This window comes from Brugia malayi, assembly GCF_000002995.4.
Source record: "Brugia malayi strain FR3 genome assembly, contig: Bm_v4_ChrX_scaffold_001, whole genome shotgun sequence".
NCBI lineage: Eukaryota > Metazoa > Nematoda > Chromadorea > Rhabditida > Onchocercidae > Brugia > Brugia malayi.
In genome coordinates this window covers 17,671,468-17,696,588 of record NW_025062479.1, presented here as the reverse complement: position 1 = coordinate 17,696,588, position 25,121 = coordinate 17,671,468, and the positions used below count along the sequence as shown (strand labels likewise).

The 25,121-nt window shown below is 33.6% G+C and overlaps 5 protein-coding genes across 10 annotated transcripts; 4 read left to right on the top strand and 1 right to left on the bottom strand.

The window, feature by feature from the left end:
* Positions 1-544: 544 nt before the first annotated feature.
* Bm2910 (Uncharacterized protein) lies at positions 545-5,015 on the top strand (the record flags this gene model as incomplete). The annotated part of the gene is made up of 10 exons (XM_043075221.1): positions 545-550; positions 1,793-1,965; positions 2,201-2,277; positions 2,464-2,606; positions 2,670-2,860; positions 2,987-3,107; positions 3,479-3,630; positions 3,757-3,868; positions 4,743-4,805; positions 4,878-5,015. 10 exons carry the CDS (start codon positions 545-547, stop codon positions 5,013-5,015), a joined length of 1,176 nt encoding a protein of 391 aa, XP_042931155.1.
* Positions 5,016-6,296: 1,281 nt separating this feature from the next.
* Positions 6,297-7,448, bottom strand: Bma-rpl-35 (Uncharacterized protein; the record flags this gene model as incomplete). Of its 2 annotated transcripts, none has more annotated exons than XM_001897982.2 (3): positions 6,297-6,446; positions 7,004-7,129; positions 7,353-7,448. In XM_001897982.2, 3 exons carry the CDS (start codon positions 7,446-7,448, stop codon positions 6,297-6,299), a joined length of 372 nt encoding a protein of 123 aa, XP_001898017.1. The 2 variants fall into 2 exon arrangements, with proteins under 2 accessions (XP_001898017.1, XP_042931154.1); XM_043075220.1 differs by having other exon boundaries at positions 6,379-6,447.
* Positions 7,449-8,567: 1,119 nt separating this feature from the next.
* Bm4730 (Uncharacterized protein) lies at positions 8,568-11,310 on the top strand (the record flags this gene model as incomplete). 4 transcript variants are annotated; one of them, XM_043075216.1, is made up of 8 exons in its annotated part: positions 8,568-8,721; positions 9,191-9,261; positions 9,710-9,811; positions 10,058-10,324; positions 10,545-10,634; positions 10,728-10,815; positions 10,897-11,060; positions 11,269-11,310. In XM_043075216.1, 8 exons carry the CDS (start codon positions 8,568-8,570, stop codon positions 11,308-11,310), a joined length of 978 nt encoding a protein of 325 aa, XP_042931150.1. The 4 variants fall into 4 exon arrangements, with proteins under 4 accessions (XP_042931150.1, XP_042931151.1, XP_042931152.1 ...); XM_043075217.1 differs by lacking the exon at positions 10,545-10,634; XM_043075218.1 differs by lacking the exons at positions 8,568-8,721; positions 9,191-9,261 and having other exon boundaries at positions 9,731-9,811.
* Positions 11,311-12,044: 734 nt separating this feature from the next.
* Bma-glp-4 (Uncharacterized protein) lies at positions 12,045-19,100 on the top strand (the record flags this gene model as incomplete). 2 transcript variants are annotated; one of them, XM_043075214.1, is made up of 22 exons in its annotated part: positions 12,045-12,215; positions 12,317-12,495; positions 12,744-12,857; positions 13,083-13,247; positions 13,521-13,722; positions 13,929-14,037; positions 14,136-14,239; positions 14,431-14,506; positions 14,709-14,833; positions 14,974-15,077; positions 15,168-15,326; positions 15,525-15,721; positions 15,912-16,108; positions 16,373-16,518; positions 16,829-17,063; positions 17,221-17,407; positions 17,572-17,753; positions 17,836-17,950; positions 18,107-18,219; positions 18,360-18,455; positions 18,575-18,721; positions 19,029-19,100. In XM_043075214.1, the coding sequence occupies 22 exons, from the start codon at positions 12,045-12,047 to the stop codon at positions 19,098-19,100; spliced, it is 3,195 nt and encodes a 1,064-aa protein (XP_042931148.1). The 2 variants fall into 2 exon arrangements, with proteins under 2 accessions (XP_042931148.1, XP_042931149.1); XM_043075215.1 differs by lacking the exons at positions 12,045-12,215; positions 12,317-12,495; positions 12,744-12,857 and having other exon boundaries at positions 13,090-13,247.
* A 602-nt stretch (positions 19,101-19,702) lies between these two features.
* Bm6507 (Uncharacterized protein) lies at positions 19,703-24,233 on the top strand (the record flags this gene model as incomplete). Its single annotated transcript, XM_043075213.1, has 14 exons — positions 19,703-19,927; positions 20,097-20,296; positions 20,442-20,543; positions 20,865-21,066; positions 21,351-21,563; positions 21,673-21,750; positions 21,820-21,903; positions 22,018-22,148; positions 22,263-22,356; positions 22,493-22,717; positions 22,943-23,119; positions 23,428-23,589; positions 23,794-23,860; positions 24,100-24,233. 14 exons carry the CDS (start codon positions 19,703-19,705, stop codon positions 24,231-24,233), a joined length of 2,094 nt encoding a protein of 697 aa, XP_042931147.1.
* Between the last annotated feature and the right edge of the window lie 888 nt (positions 24,234-25,121).

Genomic DNA, 25,121 nt, shown 5'->3' with positions numbered 1-25,121 from the left:
TTTTATTGCCATGCAACAAAGCAAGAAAGAAAGGTTGAAGAAAAGTGGAAGTTTTTATTCAATTCATTTTTTTTTACGTCTAGTAATACAATCACAAAAGTAATAAAAATCAAATGCGATCCAATCTGATCCCATCCGATTTCCCATTTACCAGGTACCTGTACCAATGTGGGTAATAGTGAGGATGACTGAAAAAGAGTACTTATGCTAAGCAATCACTGAAGATAGTTACAACTGAACTGGTCTTCTCAATCATCAACATTTCTCTGGCTATTCAAGAGCTTTTGATTTACCATCGAGACACCTACTTCCATTCACCTGTAACAAAATCATCGGTTCTATTCCTAACTTACCCGTCATCGCAATCTCAATGTAAGCTAACATTCTTAGTCATTATCAAATAGAGTGAAGTAGAAAGCACGTAGCAAGTTCTGCTTAGCATCACTTAACTAACAGTTACCAGTAAAAACAAACTTCGATCCAGTTGAATACTACTGCTTTCAGTTCAAGAACTATTGACATCTCTGCATATCAGTCAACGATCATGGAGGCTCGTTTTATATTATATTTTCAGTGATAATATTGATAATTCCTACCATTAATACTGTTATTATTTTATAATCATAATTATTTCTCTGTTTTTAGAACTCTTTGGATCAAGAACAATTTCCTTTCTACTCTTTGAGTAACAAATTGTTTTTTACTGTATTATCTATTACCTCTGTTAACAATTAAGTATTCATTATAAGGAAGGTTCAACTTTATGTTATTACTTTTATCCATCGCATCTAATTCTTATCTTTCTTTACCTGTTTCTTGTATGATTTAAGTAGCATTTTTTAGCTTCTTTTCCGTTCGTTTAACCTAATTTGGACATTACTTGTGGCTTTATGCTTACCTAAATTTGCAATTCGAGATTTATGCTATCTACTAGAACGTTTCAAACTCTCTTGATTCATCACGACAGCTCTTTTTTTATGCTTTTTATTTCATTCTTTTTGTGTTCTCAACCAATCTTTTTTTGTTTCAATTTCCAGTATTTTTCCAGCTTTTCACAATTTTGTCTAAGTCCTTCGAACAATGATTGAAATTCATTCAAGAACTGAAATTCACTATTTCACTCAAATTTACATATATATATATGTGTCTTATTTGCTACATTTCCTTTTACTGACAAGTTCAGCTGATTTCAATCTTTCCACTATGTGATATTACTTGACTTCCATTTGCAATGATATCTTTTTGTAGCACCGTTTTCAAACTTGGCAATCCTTTTTTTACTTTTTTCTGTGTTCCGAATTTATGTCTGTTAGATCCCTTTATTTGCATTTCATCTCTTTTCTTCATTTCCATCAAATTTAACTTTAGTAAACTATGTGTTATTGTCCCGTGCTAATTATTGCTAATTATTGGTCGTCCTGCCACGACCGCTCAAACAAAGTTAGAGGTCTTATAACCTATTTAATATAAAATGTCTGATTTGGATACATCTTCATGTGTAACGAGATACTGAATAGACAAGCTAAGGCTGTCAGAAGCATATAAAATTTCACATCCATTTTGCCAAATTGGTGAAATGTTTACGAAAAATTTCCACTCAAATTTTTGAGATTCGGATACTGGATAAAATTTGGGACGTAGAGAGTAGCAAGAATAAAACAAAACATGGCATAACGTTTAGAAGAGAATTAAAAAAAAAAAGTGAAGACTGCAAATAAAAATAGAATCAAATTTTCTGAAATAGTAATTGTAATTCTTGACTGATCTAACTTCAAATGTATCTTCACTCCAGGACAACGTAGAAAATGAGCAGAAGCCAACGAAGCGAAAGTGGAATTTGGAACAACTTCGAGCCGGTGATACTTTTCTGTCAGTGCAAGCTGCTACAAATAAATATGATTCGCAAAAAGGTATGACTGCGCCAGGCATGCCACGATGGAACATAGTGAAGGACAAGCATCTCGGGTTCCAATTTCTTTTTTGAAAAACTTAAAAAGCAATTTGACTGGGAAAGTTACCTGAAAGACATAATGACGATGAAAAGACACTCACTACTCAGAACTTATGAAACATAAGCCAATACAGAGTAATCACTAGGGTAATTTTTGAAGATAATTTAAAGTTAAAGCAAGTAAGGTGATGTTTGTGACTGTAGAAGCAAATAATGCCTTGATGGAAGAAAAGTAGCTGATTGTTTCAGCTTTATAAATCCTGACCGGAAAGGTGAAGAATTACTGAGAGCACAGTATGGCAGCAATCAGTATGCATCACAAAAGGGTATAGTTTAAAATTTCGCTCATAAAAAGTTTCATTTGTAGAACTGAAAGAATTGATTTCTCCGCGGTATCATGTTTGCATTAGTTTTAATTTTGAATCATAATTAGTAATAGAAATATCTTAACTTTTGCGTAATTATACCATATTCCTATGTTACTCCAATATATTCAATAACTCTTCTTCCAGGTTTAACACCGATTGGTGCATCAAGAAATCAGGTATTAAAAGTAAAATATAAAAAAGACTGGGAGGTAATACTTGATAAACAAAGTGAAAAAGTTATACCTAAACAATCCGGTGATTACGGGATGGCTACGCAATCTGGCGAGGTACTTTTATAATATTTTTATGGCACTTATTTTATAAGCTTTTTTAATGACCAAAATTTTTAGCGTTCGATGGGCTCTCAGCGTAATCAAGTGCCTATTATTAGAGGACGTTTACCACGAGATCGACGCACGAATGGTATATTATGTTATCAATATGGTACCAACATATTTGCTTCTCAGCAAGGAATGAATGCACCACCCGGTATCGGTGCAGTTCGACAAGCTACCATGGAAATCGAAGGACTTGGTTTTACGTTAGCTCTATAAAAAGCACTTCATCTGTAGTTTATTGCTACCACTGTCATCATGTTAAAAAAAATTCTGCTAAAACAGTTTTGTAAAGTAAGCCACATAAGCATTTTTTTTTTTCTTTTTCACAGGGAGGATGGTTTACGAAAGGGTAGTGCATTTACGCCATGGTATTCGGGACAAAACAAATTTGCCAGCCAATCAGGTACTGGTGGCTTTTTGAAAGTACGCGATGTACTACCAAATTCGAAGGTATTTTCTATTAACCCAGTTAAAAAAGTCTTAGGCTAGATTCGATACAGCTTTAATCATTTTAATATTACCCCAGTATATTTGCGTTTTAAAAGTACATGTGATAAGGCCAGAAATGTTAATATATATAGCCATATATATATAGCCAAAACAAGTTGTAACACAGCCAGAAATGATAACATTCATAGAGTAATTATAGAAAGTTGTGTTAGAGAGTTGCTTATTTTTGATTTTAGATTTTGTTACAATTATTATGTGAAGGGAATTAGAGTAAGAACTTTGTTGTGAATAAAAATAATCTGTAGCTATTTCAATGATTGGTACCACATTCTTGATTTCATCCTGTGGCGGTTATTGAAGTAATGTTTTAGGGTGGTAAAGAAATTGACGAAGTGCTGAAAATTAAATCGGAGGGTATAGTACCACTTCAGGCCGGTACCAACAAATTTGCATCTCAAAAAGGCATGGCAGGCTTTGGAACACGAAGAAACGTTCTATTAAAGCAAGGATGGAAGAAAGAATGGTTAATAATTTGTTAAAACCAGTAAAGTTGTAATATTTTATTTATAGCTATGACATCAAATTTTCACAACACTTTCGAGAATCCAGAGTTTTTTTCTGAAATAAGTTTCAACTTGATATACGTCAGGATTAACGAGTATGAGCAGGCGCTGCGTGAATTTGAGGAAACTCGTCCACCTGGTTTGGCGTCTGTTGTTCATTCATCTCATTACAAACAGGAATTGAAAGGAAGGAGAGAAGTTAGAATCTATTGAAATTTCAAATGACTATTAACAAGATCAGTCTTAATTGGAAATGCACGGCTAAAAGAAGTTTTGGTACTCTAATTAGTCAATAAAAGTTCTAGAATCAAAAGGTCAAACTGATTTTTTTAGCAAAATTTGCTTTGGATTCTAATGAAGTTTTCAAGGTCTGAGGCATTTTAAAATTGATTAAGAAAGTTTTCTAATATAATACTTGATAAACATCAAGTGAATTCAGAAGGTAAATAGAAAATTATAAGACAGGGCAAACACAGCACTGCTGCTAGTAGCGGTAAAAATCTTGTCAAAATTAAAAAAAAATTTTAGAAATGACGATGCTTTTAAAGCACATGAAAGATACTTCATCTTTTAACACAAAGTTTTTTTCATTAATGACCTAAATACAGAAATTTGGAACCAGAATTATTTTGCTGAGGTATTAAACATAAATACGAGAAAATTGAACTGATATGTGCTTATTTTCCAGCAAGTATAAAAGTCGTTAAAGTTCAAAGTGGTACTTAAAGTGATAAGGAGAACACACAGCACAGAAGGGTTATAATAATCAGTGATAAATATGATAGTAAAGACGAATTCATTGTGAAACTTCAAAATACTCTTAATATTGCGTTGTAGTAATATCAAGTTAGGCTTTTTTTCATAGGAAACAGTTTTCGCTAATAATGGAGAGAAATTTTTAAGAAAATTCATAAATCTGATGGGTGAGTGTATTCAGTATGTGATAAAACTGTGATGTTCTTTAGTACTGGTGGAAAAATATGCTATAGAGCAGTATTATGATTAGTGCAGTTAGGCTTTGATAATGATTTCCAGAAAGATTTGGATTCTAACGATGAACCTAAGCTTTCAGACGGAAGAAATCGAGACCGAACAGGAAGTGGAAGAGAAGAAAAACAATGTGGGAGAGGGAACGGTTCGTTTATTTTGTAAGAATTATTAGAAATCAGATAAGGATGGATAGTGAAACAGAGAGAGTTTATTACAGATGAAAAAATCAATAGAAGATGAAGAGGAGGAGAAAGAAAATGAAAAGGAGGAAGATGAAGGGGATGAAGACGAAGAAGATGAAGAAGAGGAAGAAAATGATAATGATGAAAGAACAGAGGAAGATGAAGAGGAATGACCTATATTAATGTTCCCTTAATTCTTATATATTTGAAGTTGTACTTTCCAGGTGAAACAACTCAGCTAATGCCTTTAATAAAGTAGGAAAGAGTGGTGTCGGAAATATCATTCTCAATAAAAGACTAATATATTCGGAATTATTCTGCACTGACGACTAGACCCATTACTATTTTCACTTTGATTTTCATGTCTTGATACCAAATCTCTCATGGAATAAATTACGTAGTTTTCAGAGTCTGAATGTCTGCATGAAGTAGTTAGGTGACTGTTTTCGGGAACATGACTGCCTTATTTCTTCAATCTCATTAATAAAATGTCAATTATTTTTGAGTTAAACTATCATTTAACTTTTTATAGCTTCTTAGAGTGGTAGTACTGAAGCGAGTGGAGCATTTAATTATGTTTAAGTGATGGAAAAAAGGGCTTCAAACTTCGCAGTTTGTTCTGCTCTAAAGATCAGGAAAAGAGAATGCGAAGATGGAAGACCATTTGTTAGTATGCTTCTTTTGTGTTCATAGATCCCTGTTTTGCAGGATCACCTGAAAGATCCGGCAAATCCTCTGAGTTCATCTAAATCTCACGTAGGAAAAATATTCAAGTAACTGCCTCAAATTATGGGTTGCAGTGGTAGCTGATGTAGCACAACGTATTCTGTAGCACATAGTCGAAATGAAAACCAAATTGTGTACATACTTCCATCATTTCTGTAAAACTTTACAAAAAAAAACCATGCAGTCATTACCCAACCTTAACAAATTGAATGCTGTCAACTTTTCATAATATCATCAAAGTCATAGAAATTCCCTATACGGGAATCAGGGATGAAAGAACATAGAGACAGTAGTCCTTTCACGTAAGCATACTTCTGGGACTCTGGAAAACACTGTTACAAAAATGTTACGAACCAAGCGACTAAAGTCTCCCGAAACCCGCCTACTGCTGGTCTATATAACAAAGCATTCTTTTGATGATCCAACTAGAGATTTCAAATTGTAATTTATACTTCGAGAAATGATGGGCAACCTGATTCAGCGAGGTATAATGAGATAGATATCAAAACATCCTTTGGTGAAATCAAACCGATTACCTATCCGTATATATAAAAACCTTGTTCTTGGATGAACCGTTCATTTAAATGGCGAGAAACCTTCAAATTGAAAACCTTCAATTGTGAATAATACCACATACAGAGTGCAATGAAACACTCATGTAAAACAATCAGAAGCATATTTACTCTATTCAGTCAACAAATGATATGGAAACAAGAATTAAGACAAAATTATGCTTTTACAGCATATTTCCTCATAGGGTACTTGCGAAGTTTGGCAAGCTGCTTCTTTGTTTTCAAATTCGCCTCATGCTTAGTCAGTGCTCGACGCATCGCTCGTGTTTTCTTCGGTCGAATATCCAATGGTTTGAAATGCTTCCCCTTAAATTTGAATTATTCAACTTAAAATCACATTAGAATTACTAGTTCAAGTTTTATCCTAGTTTTGACAGAAATTAAAGCGAATACATAAAAGAAATAAAATAAAATAGAATAAAAGGAAGCTTGGCAAGCTGCTTCCTTATTTCCAAATTCGCTCGTATTTAGTCAGTGCAGAAGCATCGCTTGTGCGCACTATCACGTCATTTTCAACTATTTGTACAATTTTTTCTTAAACTAAGCTGACGGAAAGTAATAAACCTAAGCTACCAAAAATCTTTGGAAAATACACAACTACGAGAATAACTTGCTGGTTAAAAAAAAAAGCATATGCAGAAATCAAGCCTAAACACATCATGATTGGTTTCGTAATTACTGATGATAAGTACGACATAATAACCTAAGAAACTAAGGTCTGGCATGTTTTCTATTGACTCGGGCGGTACAACTTACAGTCACGAAGATTAACTGATGAATGTGCTAAAAACTAAATGCATCAATATCAGACCCTCAGACTCAAAAAAGAAAAAAAAAATGCCTATGTAAGCTATTAAAAGAACCTTATAGAACTTCCTCAGTTCTTGCTTCTGTGTTTGATTGATGACTGTCAAAATGCGTGCGATGTTCTTACGAACAGTACGGATCTTTGAAAGTTTCGAAGCGCCTCCACCGACTACTTTTGATACCTGCAACAAACAACAATGAGGACCGAACCAAAAAACGAACTTGAAGTGTAACAAATACCCTGACTAAGCCATAACCCTATGCAAGTAAAATACAAAACGAGCGCTGGAATATACAGCATCAAAATGTTAACTTTCAAACAAGTGGTTGTAACGACTACTTCTAGATAATTAGAACATGGGATGAACTAGTGCTTTCACGATAAGACCGAACCAAGAAATGAACCTGAAGTGAAGCAAGTTCCGTCTTTTGTTCATCAAGCTGTTTCGTTAGCTCTTCCTTCTTTTTTCCTCTTAAATCTCGTGCCTTAACCTTGGTCATTCTTTCTTTCTGCTGAAAATAAATACATCACATCCCCGAATTACTAATTAAATCATAAACTGTATATCTGCAACACAGGCAAGTGATGATAGCAAAAACGATTGAGAGAGTATGGAGTAACTGTTGTTTTTTATTGTGACACACGTCTGACCTATTTGTGTCACTTGTGGCAATATTGCCGCATATGTCACCAGCATTATTACTGATTTCGATTAGAAATTATAAAAAGGCGACAAACTAATTGGCAACACAAACTTAACCAACGAAGCTAACATCCCTTCTACTCCGACCCAAAGCGACTTCAGTTCCCTCAACTTCTGCTGACCCTATTAACAGCAAACCAACAGCGTGGCACAAGGAATGAAAATTCTGTCCCACCAACCATCCTAATTTGCTTTGGTCGATAAGCAAGTGCGCCGGGTTGATAATGTTGTAGGGGAGGAATGGCAGATTGCGTATATTACCTGGTGGGGTGGGTAAGTGCGAGAGGTGGGCAAGTCACCCGGATTGTCATGTACGTTCTCTGTTAGTTCCATCACGGTTTTGTGAATCTGCTCGACAGTGGTTATGTACTTGCCATTGCGAATGTTTGACGGATTTTAGGTTGGTGGGAAAGAAGAAGCTCCGTTTATAGGGTTTTCTGTTTGTTTACAAATTCTTTCCAATATCATTTCGGGGAATGTTGGTTTAGAAGTTTTGTATGGTTTCCTTAATAGTGTCTTTTATAATTATGGGGAAGAAAGTTGTATGTAGAGACTCCCAAACAGTCATGAAATTCAGTGCTCGGTAAGTTATTGGTCATCAGTGATATTTTTCAGTAAATTTTTCCCCCTTTTCTTTCTTTATTAGTAGTAGAGACGCGACCTATTTAAATGCTTACAGGCATGTGGGCTATGAATAAGATTCGGATGGAAAGTACTGTTCGACTATTGAGAAAATGTAAAATCTTTAGGCAATAATCTCCTTTCCATATTTCAATAGCATAGTAACCTATTATCTATATTCACATTACATTTTGTCGTCCAAAATCAAAATGCAGTTTTATAATTTTTTGAATAGTTGTCAATCGGTTAACTGTTAGCATATGTTGACATATAATTCTACACTTGTTTAGTGAATATGACGAAAGTAGGCGTTGAAAAAGACGATGGTGCCAATGATTTGCGGTTAACGAATCAAACTGTTGTTGCACCTGAAAATTTGCTGGTTGAATTACTGGAATCGGATCGTGCTGTGCAAGCAGAATATTTTCTTGAAGCTTACTCGAGCGAAAGTTGGTTTTCTGTATTATTAATTAATGACTAAGTTTCTCTTTTGGAACAAAAAATTATAAATTTTAGCAGCATTACTTCCGTAATGATGTATCCTTCTCATTTTCCTTTGCCATTACATTATACGAAGAAGTTTCATCCGGTAAGCTGAAATGGTAAATAATTTTGTTGTGAAATTGCAGTTGATTATGCAGTTTCCTCTTTTTTAATAAAGTCAGAAACTAGGGATGTAAGAAACGTTGTTGCGTGTTTTTTTCTTTTATGAGATGATTTATTGTCTATCAAAATATTCGTCACTCGTCAACAACCAGTAGTCGGTAATAAAATATAGTATTTACTTTCTTTTGCTTTTAAACAGACTGATTTATCTTTTTATCATATGTTGTGCTGCAGACTGTTTAGGTAAAACTGTACATTTATTTTGAGAGACTGTATCTATTAAGACTAGAAGCACTAATAATTGAACTTTAGAAGGCAGGATTACTAACAGTGCAAACGCTGTTGTTGGTAATGGTTGTGAATCGAGCGATAACAGGGACGAGGTTTTTTTTTTGCCATCCAGTTAGACTGTAGTTTTTTTGTGTGGTTTTTTATAAGTTGACCAAATAAACATTAATATCTTAGTAGATCGTTTAACAGTTGACCAATAAACATTAATATCTTAGTAGATCGTTTTTTTGTTATACGCTATTTTACTTTCTAGTAGGTGTATTAATCGAAAATTCTTTATCTTTGAAATTCTCCAAATTCTGAAACTTGTTATACAGATTGAAAAGTCAGCTTTTAATTGCTTGATTCTCTTTTTTTTGTTATCGGATTTCCTTTAACTGCATTTTGACGCTCAAGTTCCTATTACTTTGCATGTATTCATTACTAAGTCCACGTTTGCATATTAATTTTATTAATTTTATGTATGATTCAGTTTAGAACTTTTATTTAGGAGTTCGAAATATTATAAATGAGAGCAGCTACTTCATTACTGTGTTTTAGACTATAGGAAATGACAACGAGATGGAACAGCATAAACTGAAAATTTCTGATGTTTCTAAGAAAGCAGAAGCGATTTCAACAGCAATGAATAAGGAAGAGAAAGTATGTTTGTTATTATCTTGACTTTTGTTCAAACAAATCGAGATAGCAAATATATGATATTACAAAAGAGAATGTTGTAAATACTGTTCAATTATCACATGATACGGTATTAAATTGTAAAATGTATATAGTTCAAATAAATTGCTGGTGCATGCATTTTTTTTTTTTGACTGACCATAATATTTACTTTGCATTAAAACACTTGCAGATTTTCCTTTGCTCACTTAATTTTTGGAGAAATTGCAGAATGATGGTGATGGCAGTGACGAAAATGAAGAGGGAATTACGGTGACAGGTCATAATGAGAAAAACGGCAATTCAGAAAATAATAGTGGTGCTGTTGGTGTGGACAGTGGTGTTGAGAAAGACAGGGACAGCGAAGATGACGAATATGTGGTGGAAAAAATTCTTGATAAACGATATAATCGACGAAAGAAAAGAATCGAATATTTGATCAAATGGGCAGGATATGACAGTGAAAGCGAGAATACATGGGAATCTGCAGAAAATTGTGTATGTCTCTTAATTTAACCCTTTCATTCATTTCTTCACACACACATTTGCAGTTAAATTTCATTCATCACATTTGTTAATTGATTCACACCTCTACATACTAGGAAGATTTTTTATATTAACCCAAGGGATGGGCATTCATCTGATTCGCTGCTAAAAATTTGAAACATTGAAAAAACATAACTTTTTATAACATTTTTATTGAGTAAATATATGTAAGGAATCCGCTCCTGATGCAATTCGTGAATATGAGGAAAGTCAGAAGAAAAATACGACGAAATATCCGTTACGAAGTAGATCAATAAAAGAGGTTACTTTTATTTTTTGTGGTTAAGTGCTGTTTATTTTGTTTATTATTTCGTCTCTTCTCTTTCCGTATTTCTCAAAAACTATGAGTCTTCAGGAAAGTGGTTCAAATGATGATGGAAAAAAACTATCAAAATCCATAAAAAGGAAAACAGATGAATTCAAAGAGGAACTATTTTCAGAAGGTTAATGTTTCTAAAATTTCTCCTAAATGCACTCTACGATTGGTTATTAAATACTGAATTTCGCTTTTCGATAAGCTTCAGAAAGTAGCGATAATGGCAGCGAAGAAATTGCGTCGAAACGTACTAAGGTTGACTGCATTCTTGGTGTTAAAAAGGAACATAATGAAATTCTGGCAGTAGTGCGTTTTGAGAACGGACACCATGATGTTATATCAACTCGAGTGTTGGCCAGCAAATGTCCAAAAGTAATTTTTATGCATCCTTTGGAATTCGATATTGACGGAATCTATGTTTTTTGATGGACATATTGTTTATTTTGTTTTGATAAGTTGGAGAGCATTTATTTAATGAACTATGCAAATTTAGTAAACCTGTTTATGAAACAAATCAAACAATAGATCTAAGACCCTAATTCTATCATTTTTATAAGCAGTTACAGTGGTGTAATTTCAGAAGCTGGTGAATTATTATGAGAGATCATTAAAGTTCATCTGATCATGAGCGATTTGCAGCATTATATTTCCCGAGAAATATTTTTTATTTTCTTTGCATTGTTTATAAATGATTCTTTCCGTGCTTTTTAGTTAACCTAGTTTGTTCTACTGTGGGAAGCGATTTATCATGTTGAGGCCCACTTAATAAAGGATGTAATTTATAAATTTTTTGGTGCAAATGGGAATGTTCTTCATAATTTGTTCTGAAAATATGTCTGTTATTTTTTCATATTGATATTATTTTATTATATCCACTTCATACAATAAAATTTAGTGGATTTTGTTTTTTAGTTGTACCTTTGATTTCCAGTAATCAGCCAGATGTATTTTCCGCATTTGCTTTAAGAGTATTTTTATTCAAACTTTATTCTAATAGCCTTCTCGATCTGGCCTTAACCAAAAATTATATTGAATTGCATCTTCGCAAAAGCATGACGCAGGTATTTAGACTTTGGAGTTGCTGAAGTTTCTTTTTACTGTATTTTTTCAATGTTCTGTTTACTAGTTTATAGTCATTTATCTACTCTACTGGTTTTCTTTGGTCTGTAGTAAATATTTTGCATTGAAAATTCGCTGTGCTAAATGTTTACTTATAATTGCCACTTAAATATGGAGTTAATGGATTTTGCATTGGGTGACAGTATTTTGGTCTTTTTATAAATGTCACAATTGATATCTGCAGATCGAGTTTAAAACCTTTGGGGTGTAAAGTATTTCCACTTATAGTTGAGATTAATGTCGAATATTATTGGAACTAGAACCAGTCAAATCAGTAGTGATCTGGCATTGGCGAATCCCAAAACGACGAAGGAGCTGAAGAAGGAGGCAGCGAAAGCAGCGAAGATAGCAAAATTTCATGAGAAAGTGAAGAAAACGGAAGTGCAAGCATGTCAAGCAAAACAAATGGTAAGGGTCCATTGAATGCATTTATAGTTTTTCCCTTGATTCCGGAACTTCCCCGTTTATTTTAATCTCGATGTCTGTCGATTCATCAGCAACGTTTTCAGACAGTGGAAACAAAGAGGAGGGAGGTTTGTGAATACACTGCTAATACGAAACCTGGAGAGAAGAAGAACACCATTATTGATTTGCCAAATGCTTATAGTCCAAGATATGTGGAAGCAGCTTGGTATGAATGGTGGCAGAAATCAGGCTTTTTTCGACCTGAATATAAATGTGACTTAAGGTTTGATGATTATTGATAGAATAAAGCGGATGACACTACTGATGAAAAAGAAGTTTCATTATAGAAATCACTCAGAACTGACTGGTTATACTATGCTGTATTTATCTCAATAATGCAGTCTCAAGTGAAACATCTCAAATACCTTCGTGAATCATAAACGCTAATGAGTGCTTCTCTTTGAGTTATTTTTCAAAGTCTTGAGGTTTCGTTCAGAATTACAATTTTTTTGTTAAAGAGATTTTTTGCAGTAAGCCGAATCCGAAAGGGATTTTTACTGTAGTTATTCCACCACCGAATGTCACCGGAACATTGCATTTGGGACATGCTTTGGCTACTTCTGTAGAAGATGCTGTATGTAGATGGTAATCCGCAAAAGGAATTTATTTTCAATGACATTTTTTTTGCAGTATTTAAGTAAGATCTCAGACTTGTGGGTGCTTATATATATGAAACAGACATTGTTCTGTTAGGTTTCGTCTTTGTGTTAGGTAACATTCTCTTGTAATTTTTGCGCTTTTATTAAAAAAACACGGTTTTAGTAATTTTTTACTGCACCAATATATATATGAACATGATTAGTTTTTTAGGCACCGTATGAAAGGCAAGACAGTTTTGTTCAATCCAGGCTGTGATCACGCTGGAATTGCTACGCAAGTTGTGGTAGAAAAACGTTTGAAACGTGAATTAGGTTTAACAAGGCATGATCTGGGTCGTGAGAGGTTTGTAGAAGAAGTGTGGAAATGGAAAAATGAGTACGCTTTTTCTCGATTCCATTTGTAAAGAGTACTGTAGTTATCATCTACATTTGAAATTACTAGATAAAAAGCAATGTAGATGAAATCCTCATTTTATTTTTCTATTACAACCTGATTCATTTTCCATATATGAGTTTTCATGTTTCATGGATTTTTCACAATAATTCGTAATATTTTGTTTCACAATGCATTTCGAGTTTCTAACTGAAGTATGAAGTCTCACCCTCCTTTACATTAGGTTTATCTTTTTTCTTTTTCATCTTGTTACAGAAAAGGAGAAGTGATTTATAACCAGTTGCGAAAAATGGGTGCAGGAGTTGACTGGGATCGAGCCTGTTTCATGATGGATCCAAAAATAACACGTGCTGTAACACATGCCTTTATCGTAATGCATGAAAAAGGTATCATATATCGAAGTAATCGGCTGGTGAATTGGTGTTGCGTTTTGAGATCTGCAATTTCCGATATTGAAGTATTATTTTCAACTTTCTGCATCACTCTTTGTTATGTTCCTAGCACTGACCACAAAAAGTGCGAGTAATTTGCATTTTAAGCAGTAAATTATTAACTTAAGGTTACCACCAGTATATTGCTACATTATAAAAAAAGACAAAAAGAATGATTCATGTCTTTTAAGTTATACTGGCATCATATCACTTTCTTCAATATTACCTTTAGGTTGATAAAGTGGAGTTAAACGGACGTACATTCCTCTCTGTTCCTGGATATTTGAGGAAAATTGAGTTTGGTACATTGACATCTTTTGCTTACCCCATCGAAAATTCAGGTTTTGTACAGTTCCAACATTGTCTTTTCCTTTTTATTCAGAATTTGGCTGACGCTTTTTTGCACATAGGCAATGTTTTCAAGCTTTATTTCATTTAGATGAAGAAGTCGTGGTGGCAACTACTCGAGTTGAAACCATGTTAGGCGATACCGCTATTGCTGTACATCCAAAAGATAACCGATACAAACACCTTATTGGCAAGGTTCTTTTGTCTTTTACATTCGGAATAATGGTTAAATACTAAACACTGATTTGCGTTACATAAACTCATTGGTTTAGTTTGCTTGATGTGCGGGAATTTACAAAGGTTTAAGAATCTAAGAAAGAGAATAACTCAATGTATTCGATAAGATTGCGTCATAGCTTTTTGTTATAATATCTTATTTATTCTAGAATTGCTTGCATCCATTTCTTCAAAGAAAACTTCCAATTATAGCAGATTCGTTTGTTGACATGGAATTTGCAACAGGTGGTTTTAGTTTTTTTTTGCTAAACATAACCATCACAATCCAAAGCTGTGTTGTTTCTTGTTTTCCTGTTTTTCATCAATCGCTTCTAATATTTATTTAAAATTTATGCGTTACTCCTCATTTTTACCATTTTGATGTGGAAAAAGTGGCCAATTGAAAAATCGGCCGCTTTTTTGATTGAAACTGGAACGTTTTGTTCAGGAATAGTTAAAATAACTCCTGCTCACGATCATAACGATTATGAAGTAGGACTCCGTCACAATTTGCCATTCATTACTTGCTTCACAGATGATGGCAACATGAGCGAACAATGTGGCGAATTCAAGGTTTTCTTTTATTCTTTACTTGCAAAGAGTGGAAAATTATCAAAATTTAAGAATTAAATAAGGAGATCAGATATATACATTTTACTAGCATGTTCATGAAACTCAGATATTTTTTGCTCCCATTTTCTTATGTGCTTCAGAACATGAAACGATTTGACGCAAGGGACGCTGTTTTAGAGGCGCTTAAGAAAAAAGGTCTTTTCAGGGGGCAAAGTGATAATCCAATGGTTGTTCCTTTGTGCAGGTGGGTTAGAAATCATAACTTTTCATCAAGAATCCTTTTGCGAATTAAGTAGTTTCAAAGTTTTGCCATCCAATTCCAAAAAAATTTCAGTCGTTCGAAGGATATTGTTGAGCCAATTTTGAAATCACAATGGTATGTAAAATGTGATCAAATGGCACAACGAGCTATTGAGGCTGTGGAGGAAGGCCATTTAAAAATTATACCAGATTTTCATGCTGTAACTTGGCGAAAATGGTTGGAGAATATTAGGTACACTTAATTTTCTTAGTTTTTAATGCAAGGTATAGAAGAATGCAAAAATTATTTTACGCTCCCTCATTTCGTAAATAACCTTTCTGCCTCGATGCTTTATCGTAATTGCTCTTAATAATGTCTTAAACTACATAAAGTATTAGAATGTAAAACGAAAACTACCGCCTGAACTTTCTTATAAATTTGGCTTTTTAGAGATTGGTGCATATCACGGCAGCTGTGGTGGGGTCATCGCATACCTGCTTACTTCGTCACCGTCGATGACCCTAAAGTTTCTGCTGGAACTTCTGATAACAATGATTATTGGGTGAGTGCACATAATGAAGCTGAAGCATTGGAAAAAGCTGCTCGAAAGTTTGACGTTTCAGAAGAGAAAGTTTCTGTGAAAAGAGGTAGTTTTCACATTTACATATTTTTTAGATGAATCCGTAAGAGGATCTTCTTTTTCTTTTCACTTTCTGGTTAATTTAGTGTTAAAATTATGTTTCGTTTTCAATACTATATCATTTCTTCGTTATCATTCTTATATATCGAATAAATTGTTGTTTGTCTTATTTAAACAAGCAACAACATGATTTACAGATGAAGATGTTCTGGATACTTGGTTTTCTTCTGGAATGTGGCCATTTGAAGTTTTTGGATGGCCTGAAAAAACTGCTGATTTGGATAAATTTTTTCCGAGTACACTGTTGGAAACAGGACATGATATACTTTTCTTCTGGGTAGCACGTATGGTTTTTATGTCGCAAGAGCTTACTGGGAAGTTGCCATTTCAAGAAGTTAGTTTATTAACTTTCTTTGCTAGAGAAGAAACATTGTAACAATAAAAAGTTTGTGTTCTGGATGTTAGGTTTTCTTTTAAAATGTGGTCGTTCAAAATTCTCATATGCCTTGCTAAAACTACTCATCTGTTTAAAATTTGGGGAGCTACTAAAAATTTTCTCGAGACAAAAAGGAAACGACGAAATAATTTTTAAGTCTGCTTAAATATTTCAGTAATGAATCCATTTGACAATATTAAACCTTCCGTTTTTCTTCCGTAGGTGTATTTGCATGCCATGATTCGGGATGCTCATGGACGTAAAATGAGCAAATCGTTAGGTAATGTAATCGATCCGTTGAATGTGATATATGGTGCATCATTGACGCAGCTCACCAAAATACTGGAATCTGGAAACCTTGACCCGAAGTAAGCACTTTAGTCAAAGGTGAACTACGACCAATATTAGAGAATGCTTTCGGGAACCCTTTTATGATTTTTATATCATAATGGTGTGTGCTTCTTTTGCCGTATTGACTTTTTCTGATTTTATCGTACTTCAGTATATTTTAGGAAGAGTCTTATATAACACAATGCTTGACTCTGTTATGACAGTACAGAACTGTGTTCAGTTTAAAGAAATAAACAGCCATTTGCATTTGTTTTTCTTTTTTTTTACTGCTACTGGATCTTTTATGACTTTTATCTTGTTTTACTGTTTACTTTATTATCATTGCAGAGAACTAAAAAGAGCGAAAGAAGGGCAAGCACACGATTACCCGAATGGTATACCAGAATGTGGCACTGATGCATTAAGGTTTGCATTGTTGAATTATACTAGTCAGTGCCGAGATATCAATCTTGATGTGCTTCGAATTCAGGGATATAGGTTCTTCTGCAATAAAATCTGGCAAGCATCAAGATTCACACTGATGCAGTTACGCAACAATTTCGCACCTGCGGAAAAATTTGTTGTTAGTTTTTTTCGACGTCATGGATTTTAGCACATAGGAATGCTGTGTTAAATTGGGTCTCACAATCTCAATTCTCGCTTAAAATATAGATCTAGAAGGTTCTAAAGATGTTAAGCTTTGTTTTGAGTTGTATGATGAGAAAAAATTTTCCTTTCAGTTGCCAGAAGAGAGTAGTACTCTGGATCGTTGGATTTTGTCACGACTGTCGTATGCTGTTGAATCATCCAATAGTGGGATGTCTAGCTATCAATTTAATCGCGTTACGACTACATTATATAATTTTTGGCTATATGAATTTTGTGATATATATATTGAAGGGTGCAAACCAGTACTTGCTGGAAGTGGTTAGTTCTTTGAGTATGTTCTTCACGAATTTGACTTTTAAAATATGTTTTTAAAAATATGCATGCCTTTCTTTTTCGTACTGTTTTTCTTTAAAATCATTTATATGCTGTCGGGTTATTGTTTTGTAATTCTGTTCGTTTATAAAAATACCATTAATATGTAGGAAATCCTAATGGTGCAGAAATTGTACGAAAGGTGCTCTTTGAATGTGTTGAAACAGGTTTGCGACTGTTATCACCATTCATGCCCTTTATTACTGAAGAGCTTTGGCAGCGGTTACCGTCACGTATATCAAGAGAAGAATCAGAAAGCATCTGTGTTGTTGCATATCCAGAAGCAAAGCAGGTTTGTGCTTTAGTGATATGCTCTTTATTTGAGCTATTTTAAAATAAAGCAAATAGCTTTTCACAAAATAATTCCTTTGCAGTATGCATTTCGAGATGAAACACTGGAAAATCAGGTGGCACATGCAATGCACATTGTGAAAACTGTTCGTTCTCTTCGTTCCGATTATGGACTAACAGCTAAAATGAAAACTGAACGTGAGTTTCATCTAGATAGTTCCAGTCGGATATTCATGTTTAAATGTATTTAATGTTTAATGCCAAATTATTATTTGTGATCAGTAATATTTCTTTGAATTAATCTTATATTTAATGTCTTCACAGGTCACTGGTTTGCCAAATTAACTATTTCAGTTTACATCGCTTTTGAAAACAGCTCAGAAGTAATAGAAATGGAAGATCTTGTACCCTTAATAACTACTTTAACTTCCTCATCCAAGGCTTGCTTTTTTCTCTTAATTCCTTGCGTACCTTTTTGGCGATTTTTCATCGCATTTAATAGATATGATCAAATTGCATTTACATTTTAATACTAGAAAAACACATCTAAAAATTGAATTAGACATTAAGGCTACGTTCTTACATCCGTTATTCTGCCACCTTTCAGGTTTTCCTGCTGACTGCGGATAAAGTAGAGCAATTGCCACCGGACACTGTCCAGCTTGTTGTTTCGGCAACTTGCAAGATTTCACTTCCTCTTGAGGTTTTGATTTCTTTAATTTGAAAAACTGATCTCTCTCATCTAATGTCTTGTCGCAATGTATCACACACAAGTTCATGTTTACTGTTCAAGTCGATGTGATGATTACTGCGCAATTTTAGGGTATAATTAACGTTCCTAAGGAAATTGCGAAACTGACGGACAGGGAGGAGAAAGTGATAGCTCAATTACAGAAATTAGACGAAACACTGTCTAGTCCAGCTTACAACAAAGTGCCTCTTGGAATACGTAATAATAATGTAGAAAAGGTGAAGTATTTTGTTTACTTCAAATTATGAAGTGTTCGCGGAAACTGTTCAAGCTATTTAATGAGTCCTTTCAACTTCTAATTAGAATTTCCATTTCAAGTTATCCGTTATTAAATTAATATTATTGCTATTTTTTGGTTCAGAAGTTTTTTCATCCTGTCCCTAAAAATGAAGTAAAGTGGAAGCCTCCAGGGCAAACGAAAAAGATTTGTAGAGTTTCAAACCATCAAATGGTATTTTAAAAATAAAAATTTTACGTGGTTTTTTCATATATTTGTTTTCAGCTTTTTTTTTTTTTTGTTTACAGAGAGCGTTGCTGTTGGCAGAATCAAAGCATCTGAAGGAAGCTATAATCGCCCTCAAAAACTCTTTGGCATGAATTATTGTCGGCTTATTTTCCTTTTTTTTGTAGCAGTTTAATTTTAATGTTGTTATTTCCAGTTATTTCCTATAAGTTATTTTCATAAGAATATTCATCTGATTTTTTCTCACTGCTTACATTTCACGTTGTATTGTTGACTCCTGAAAATATTTTTGTTTGATAAAAAAATATTTTTGTTCAATTTGCAACTTTTTGTGTAGCCAGTCAGGTGTAATATTTTTCTGACGTTACATCAGAGAAGAAATTAGTGGTTACATGTTGGCTTCTGGTATTTTTTACTAAGTTAAGTGAGGTGGAAGGAAATCAAGTATTTTTTAGTAAGTTAAGTGAGGTGGAAGGAAATCAAGTATTTTTTAGTAAGTTAAGTGAGGTGGAAGGAAATCAAGAATGTTGACATGAGTTTGAGAGCGGAAGAAGTCATGGTTGTTTGGCTTAAAGTTACAGGTTTTGCCAAGTGCTTCTTAGAAATACAGTCTGAGATAAAACTTTTTCTTTTTAATGCAAGTTTACTTAAATATTTTTAGGTATTTTTTGAACAAGTTTACATTAGTTGCTTTTATTCTGATTCAAGAGCTGTTAATGCATGAATGAGGATTTAGATGGATGTTATGAAATACATAGAAATTTTAAAGCAACCCAGCAGCACGCTTCATATGGCTGAAATAGAACAGCTGAAATCAATTTATGGGCAGGTGGTGGTTTCATTGTTCTCCAAGCATATGAGGTTGAAACCTCTGCCTACCGATGAATCATCTAATACTGAAACGAATGAGGAGCTGATGTCTCAGTTGTGGGATCTGTCCAACTGTTTAAATGAACTGAGGGTATGTTTCTCTTACACAGCATGATATGGATTTAAGATAGGCCTCTTCGAGCATTCATTAAAAGTTTTCATTTTTCCTGCAAGAATTTTGGATATTCGGATCTCGGTCTTGTGTTAAATTTCGAAATTCTTTGTTTTGAAAAAAATGGAATTGTTATTTATATTTTTAGAAAACGATCCCGAGTGATCATATAGACGATTGGCGAAGACATACTTCATTTACGCATCCACTGCGTTCCTTTATCCGTAAACATGCGAAGAGTGCCTATAGTACGGAATACAGTACACAAGCTTTCTTCAAATTTTACGAAATCTTAGTACGCTTCTCTCATCTTTGCTTTCCCTGCAGTGATGCAAAACACATTATTAGGTATAATGTTTTTTTGGGGAAGCAAGATGTTGAAAATTTGACGGGATCGTTGAAGTAAGAAAGGTGGTTGCGATAATGATCAGTGTTGATTTTAAGCAGTTTGCAACTATAACATTTTCAAAGTGGTAACATGATTGCATTTCAGAAGTTTCCATTTATGCGAATCACCCGGTGCCTTCATTTCTGCTCTAAACGTTTATTTAATATTACAGAAAAATAAGCTTTCTTGGCAGTGGAACGCAAACAGGCATGCTTTTTTTTGCTTTGAGTCTTAATTTATAATTGATTTTAAGCTTTTACTTATAAATTAAAGCTACTTCCTTAAAAGTAGAGCTGATATGAATAACATCGAGAAGTTTTCTAGGCTTCAATACGTTTGCTCCATACAAAAATTTGTAACAATTTTTCTAGGATTGAAAGAGAATATGAACAAGAGGGAAAGAGTAGATAGAAGATGCAAAACAAGGGAGAGAATGATAGTAAATTGAGAATGGAAGTTCTGAAAACTGGTTTATGACTGCTGAAGGAAATATAGAACAGAGCGAAAATCTAAAGTTGAAAATTTAAGTTTGAACCCACATTATGAATGGAATTCACCGTTTGACATGTTCTTGGATGATGAATTGATCACAAGTACATCTTCGAACTGGTTGTTTGGTCCTGACAACAGTGGTGATATACTGAAATGGACCAATGAATACATCAATGATATTGCTAAAAAAGTTGGCAAATTCTCTTTAATAACTGCAGATGGAAGCGTATACTGTCAGGTAATCTTGCTTACTTTTTATTGAAATATTGAAAGTATTTTAGAAATGTTGTAAACATGAGGAGGAATTATTGTACCGTTTTGTCTTTCTTTTCGAACCTTTTTTTTTTTTAGAACTGTTTTTTATCCAAAATTTCCTGTGCAAGTTGCATAGGATTCTTATATGTATGTTATTAAATTTCTATTCTGTTGAAAAGTTGAAAGCCTAGATCATTATCTGCATTTTTGAAATTCTAAATCTTTAACTGTTTGTTGAAAACTTCGGATGAATAACTATCTTTTCAGGACAATCCGGCAGAGCAAGAACGCATCATCTTTCCATTATTACAGAAAGAAATTGATATATCGTTGTCACTACTCCAAACAAATGGCACATTTATTGTAAAAATGTATACTGCATTTCTTAACGATACTGTAACACTGTTGAATCGTTTGCTTATGTGCTTCCATGAAGTACATGTCATAAAACCTTCCTGCAGTAAACCGGGGAATTCTGAGGTTAATATCAAATTTCGATTATTGAATTTTTGATTTCTTTCTCTTTATAACTTTTTCTTTTCGGAAAGTTTTATTAAGCAGTTTATTGTGATGAACGATATTATTTTAGGTTTACCTGCTGTGCGCAAGTTATACACCATGCGAACAACATAAAGAAGGAATAGAACTATTTACATCTTACCGAAAGGTTCTGGTGTTGTAGGAATTTCTTATCAAAATTCTAAAAATGTCCATGTATTAGCCATTTTATTTTCAGATTTTGTTGGAATGTTCAAAGTTCTTTGTGGAACATCAGATGCAAATGATTTGGTTCAACATCACAACTTTTGGTAAAATTGGGGTATTTTTTTCAATTTTTTTTTCTGAAATAACATTTTATTTTTTCATATCCCTTCATCCTTTCTTTTTTTCATCCTGTTATTGTTTGTTTTTATTTTCGTTTAACCTATTTCAGAATGATTTGAAAAAATTCATTGAACAGAAGAAAATTCAAGCAGCAGGAATCTATGAGCAGATGATGACTACATCAAATTTTGAAAAGTTTGCTGCCGAACTTTTTTCATCTTCTTTTACTCTCCTTAAAAGGTAATTTTTCGCTATGATCACCATCAAAATACTTAGCATACTCCTAACATTTTAGTCATTCTAAAAGTTTTATTATAAATTTGATAGCTTTTTCAAATCATTTATGTGCTTCAGACCCAATCCATGGAAATTTTCAAAGTTTGGTGGTTTCATCGAAGGACTGCGAAACATCACCACTGAAGAGGCACATATTTTAATTGAAAATATGGTAAGTTAAAGGCAGTAATATTATTTTCAAATTGTTTTTGGGCTATATCATTGTGTAAGTAGACAATCTCAGATACTTAAATCCCGAGGCGTTTTTGTTTTTAAAATGTATGGCTTCTGAAAATGAGGTTTTTCAGATGATTTGCGATTTCATGAACGGAAATAATGTTGCAGCAGAACAGAAATTTAACATATCGCTTTGTTGGATGTGCGACTCATGTCAGTGGGCCGGTGATTTTTGCACTAACAAATGCAATTTAGAAGAGATCCTGAAAATAGGCGATGCGCCATCAGAAACGAACATAAAACATACACTTTTTTTAGAACCGAAGATTTTGGCATTGTTAAAATGCGCTTCTCTGGTAAAGTTTAATCTCTTTGATTCCTTACTGTTCGAATTTGTGTGCTTAGATTGAAAATATGGTAAATTAAAGTCAGTAATACTGAGAAATCTTGAGTAAAAAAAAAAATGTTTTAATTCATTTACAATCGATACGTATGCTTTTTCTTGATCTTCTGCTTGCTTAACTGAGTATTTGAGCTATATGCTTTTTTATTTTCAGAAAATCAAAACAATTGATTTTCAGGAAATTCTAGATATCTGTTCTATTGTTTCTTCCTCTGCAGTTAATGTAAGTCTTGAAAGACAGGAAATGATGCTACAGCGCAACTCAGAGCTTGAAATCAGTTCTTCCATACTCAGATCTCAGTTTGATTGGATATCAATCCTTGAAGAAATGTTTTTTCATGCATCGAATTATCAGGTCACGCTACTTGTTGCGAATTGATTTTTCTATATAGAAATAGGAAACAATATTGTGTATAAGCAGTCTTTCTTTTAATAATTCTCAATCCTTTCTGTGAGGGGACAGATAATTTTAATATCTAACTAGCTTTTTATTTTCGATCATGACACGAAATGGTTAAAAATCAAATCCTTAATTGGGGAAAATAAACTTTTGAAATTGAGGATGCTGCTGTAAAAAAGTAAAGGAATTGTTAAGAGGATACACAACTTTTATACCCATGGTAAAAGTGATGGATTAGAAGGAAAATGGCTGTTATTTTACAGGACTTAAAGGTGCAAATAAAAATTCCTTTTTCGTCTTTAATGCTGACTCGCTTCACCGTCTCATTTATGGCATTCTGCTGTTTGTGTTATGAAAGTGTTGTATTGTTGTGTCCTGATGAGAATTCTCAATTGCCATCTAATCAGCTAATATGCTGTAGCGCAGTAAGCCTTCTTTATCCATCATGTAGACAGTAAGCCTTCTTTATCCATCATGTAGACAGGTCCTTGATTTTCTTTGAAATAGGTAGATTCATATTGCTTTGTAAAAAATGATTAGTGTGGCTGAGAGACAAAATCGATTTTCCGATTAATGTTTTATATGTTCAAAAGTGTTGCTTTTTAAAACAATATTTCTTCAATCTTTAGCGAAAGGATGTTGACAGATGCACACAGCTTCTTCGTTATTTATCGGTGATCAGGGCGAGGTTATTAGGTTAGTCATCATCTGTCAGATGTTTCAAATCAGTTTCTAGAGAAAATCGAGAGGGTTTGGTAATAATTGTCTGTTAAGAATTGTGTTTTTAAAGTGCAGAAAATGATGATGCATTTTCATGTTCAAATTAAGCTTTGGCTATATAGGAGTGACATATCTAACTTCAAATGCTTAAGCTTTAATACTTTTGCATATTAGCATATTTAAATGGCTCTTGAAATTTTGATAATTCATTCTAGATGTTATTCAAGACGGGTCGCGTATTTATCGATTTGTGCCAGAATGTCAGTTCAGATGTGAACACTTTTACGCATCGATATTGCGTTACAATTCTTTTATAGCACGAAGAATGTTTACAAAGTGCAAGTTTTAATCGATTGTAATCATTTTCCACTTTTTTTTTTCATTGCAAAATTTTTCATTTTTCATTTTTTTTTTTTTTCATTACTTGTTTCTATATTTCAGCAATAAAGATTTGGAACAAATGTAATTAAATTTTACTCATTTTTAAAAGACATTCGGAGAGTGCAGTGCTACTGAATGTCCTGATATTTATACTCTCTTCCAGTAGATCATGTATATGAATTATTAAAATTTGGTGAGAATTAGAAAGAACAAGCTCTGTTTTAATTCCGTTCTGTTTTCTTCTTAGAAAATTTAAAAAAGGTGAATCAGGCGCTTAAATTTCTTTATTCTGGAAGTATTTTTGTCTTGGAGCAGGGATGCTGGAAGCCGACACTTTTTCTGTCAAATATCTTAGAAAGTTGTACAAAGCATAAATTCGTTATCAAAATTACAGATTTTGAAGAAATCAACAATTCGGAAATCGAAATTCACCAAGAAATTAAAATCTTTAAGATAGGAGCTGATGGTCTGAAGTAATTGCCTTTTAGTCAGAGGATCTTTTCAGTAGAAATAGAAATATTCCATGGAATTAGTATCTAAAAAATTCAAGTCCACTGTATTCAAGTCCAGATCGGAAGAAAAAAGTAGAGGACAAAAGTGAAAGTTGTTTCTTTTGATTTTTGCTGTCCCAGACTGTTTGTTGAGGTCGCTGTCATGTCTCCATGAAGTGCTAGTCGCGTCGATGGGATTACAATTTCGTCCTTCTGTCTACGGACGGCTATCTTTGAAATGTTGTGGCTCCTATGTTCATAAGTACAATGTAAGGTGTAGTCTGCCTTGAGAAAAGATAAATGAATTTCTTGTTTTCGGAAGCATCTCAAACGAGATAATTCAAAAAGAGAAATAGATCAGCTCT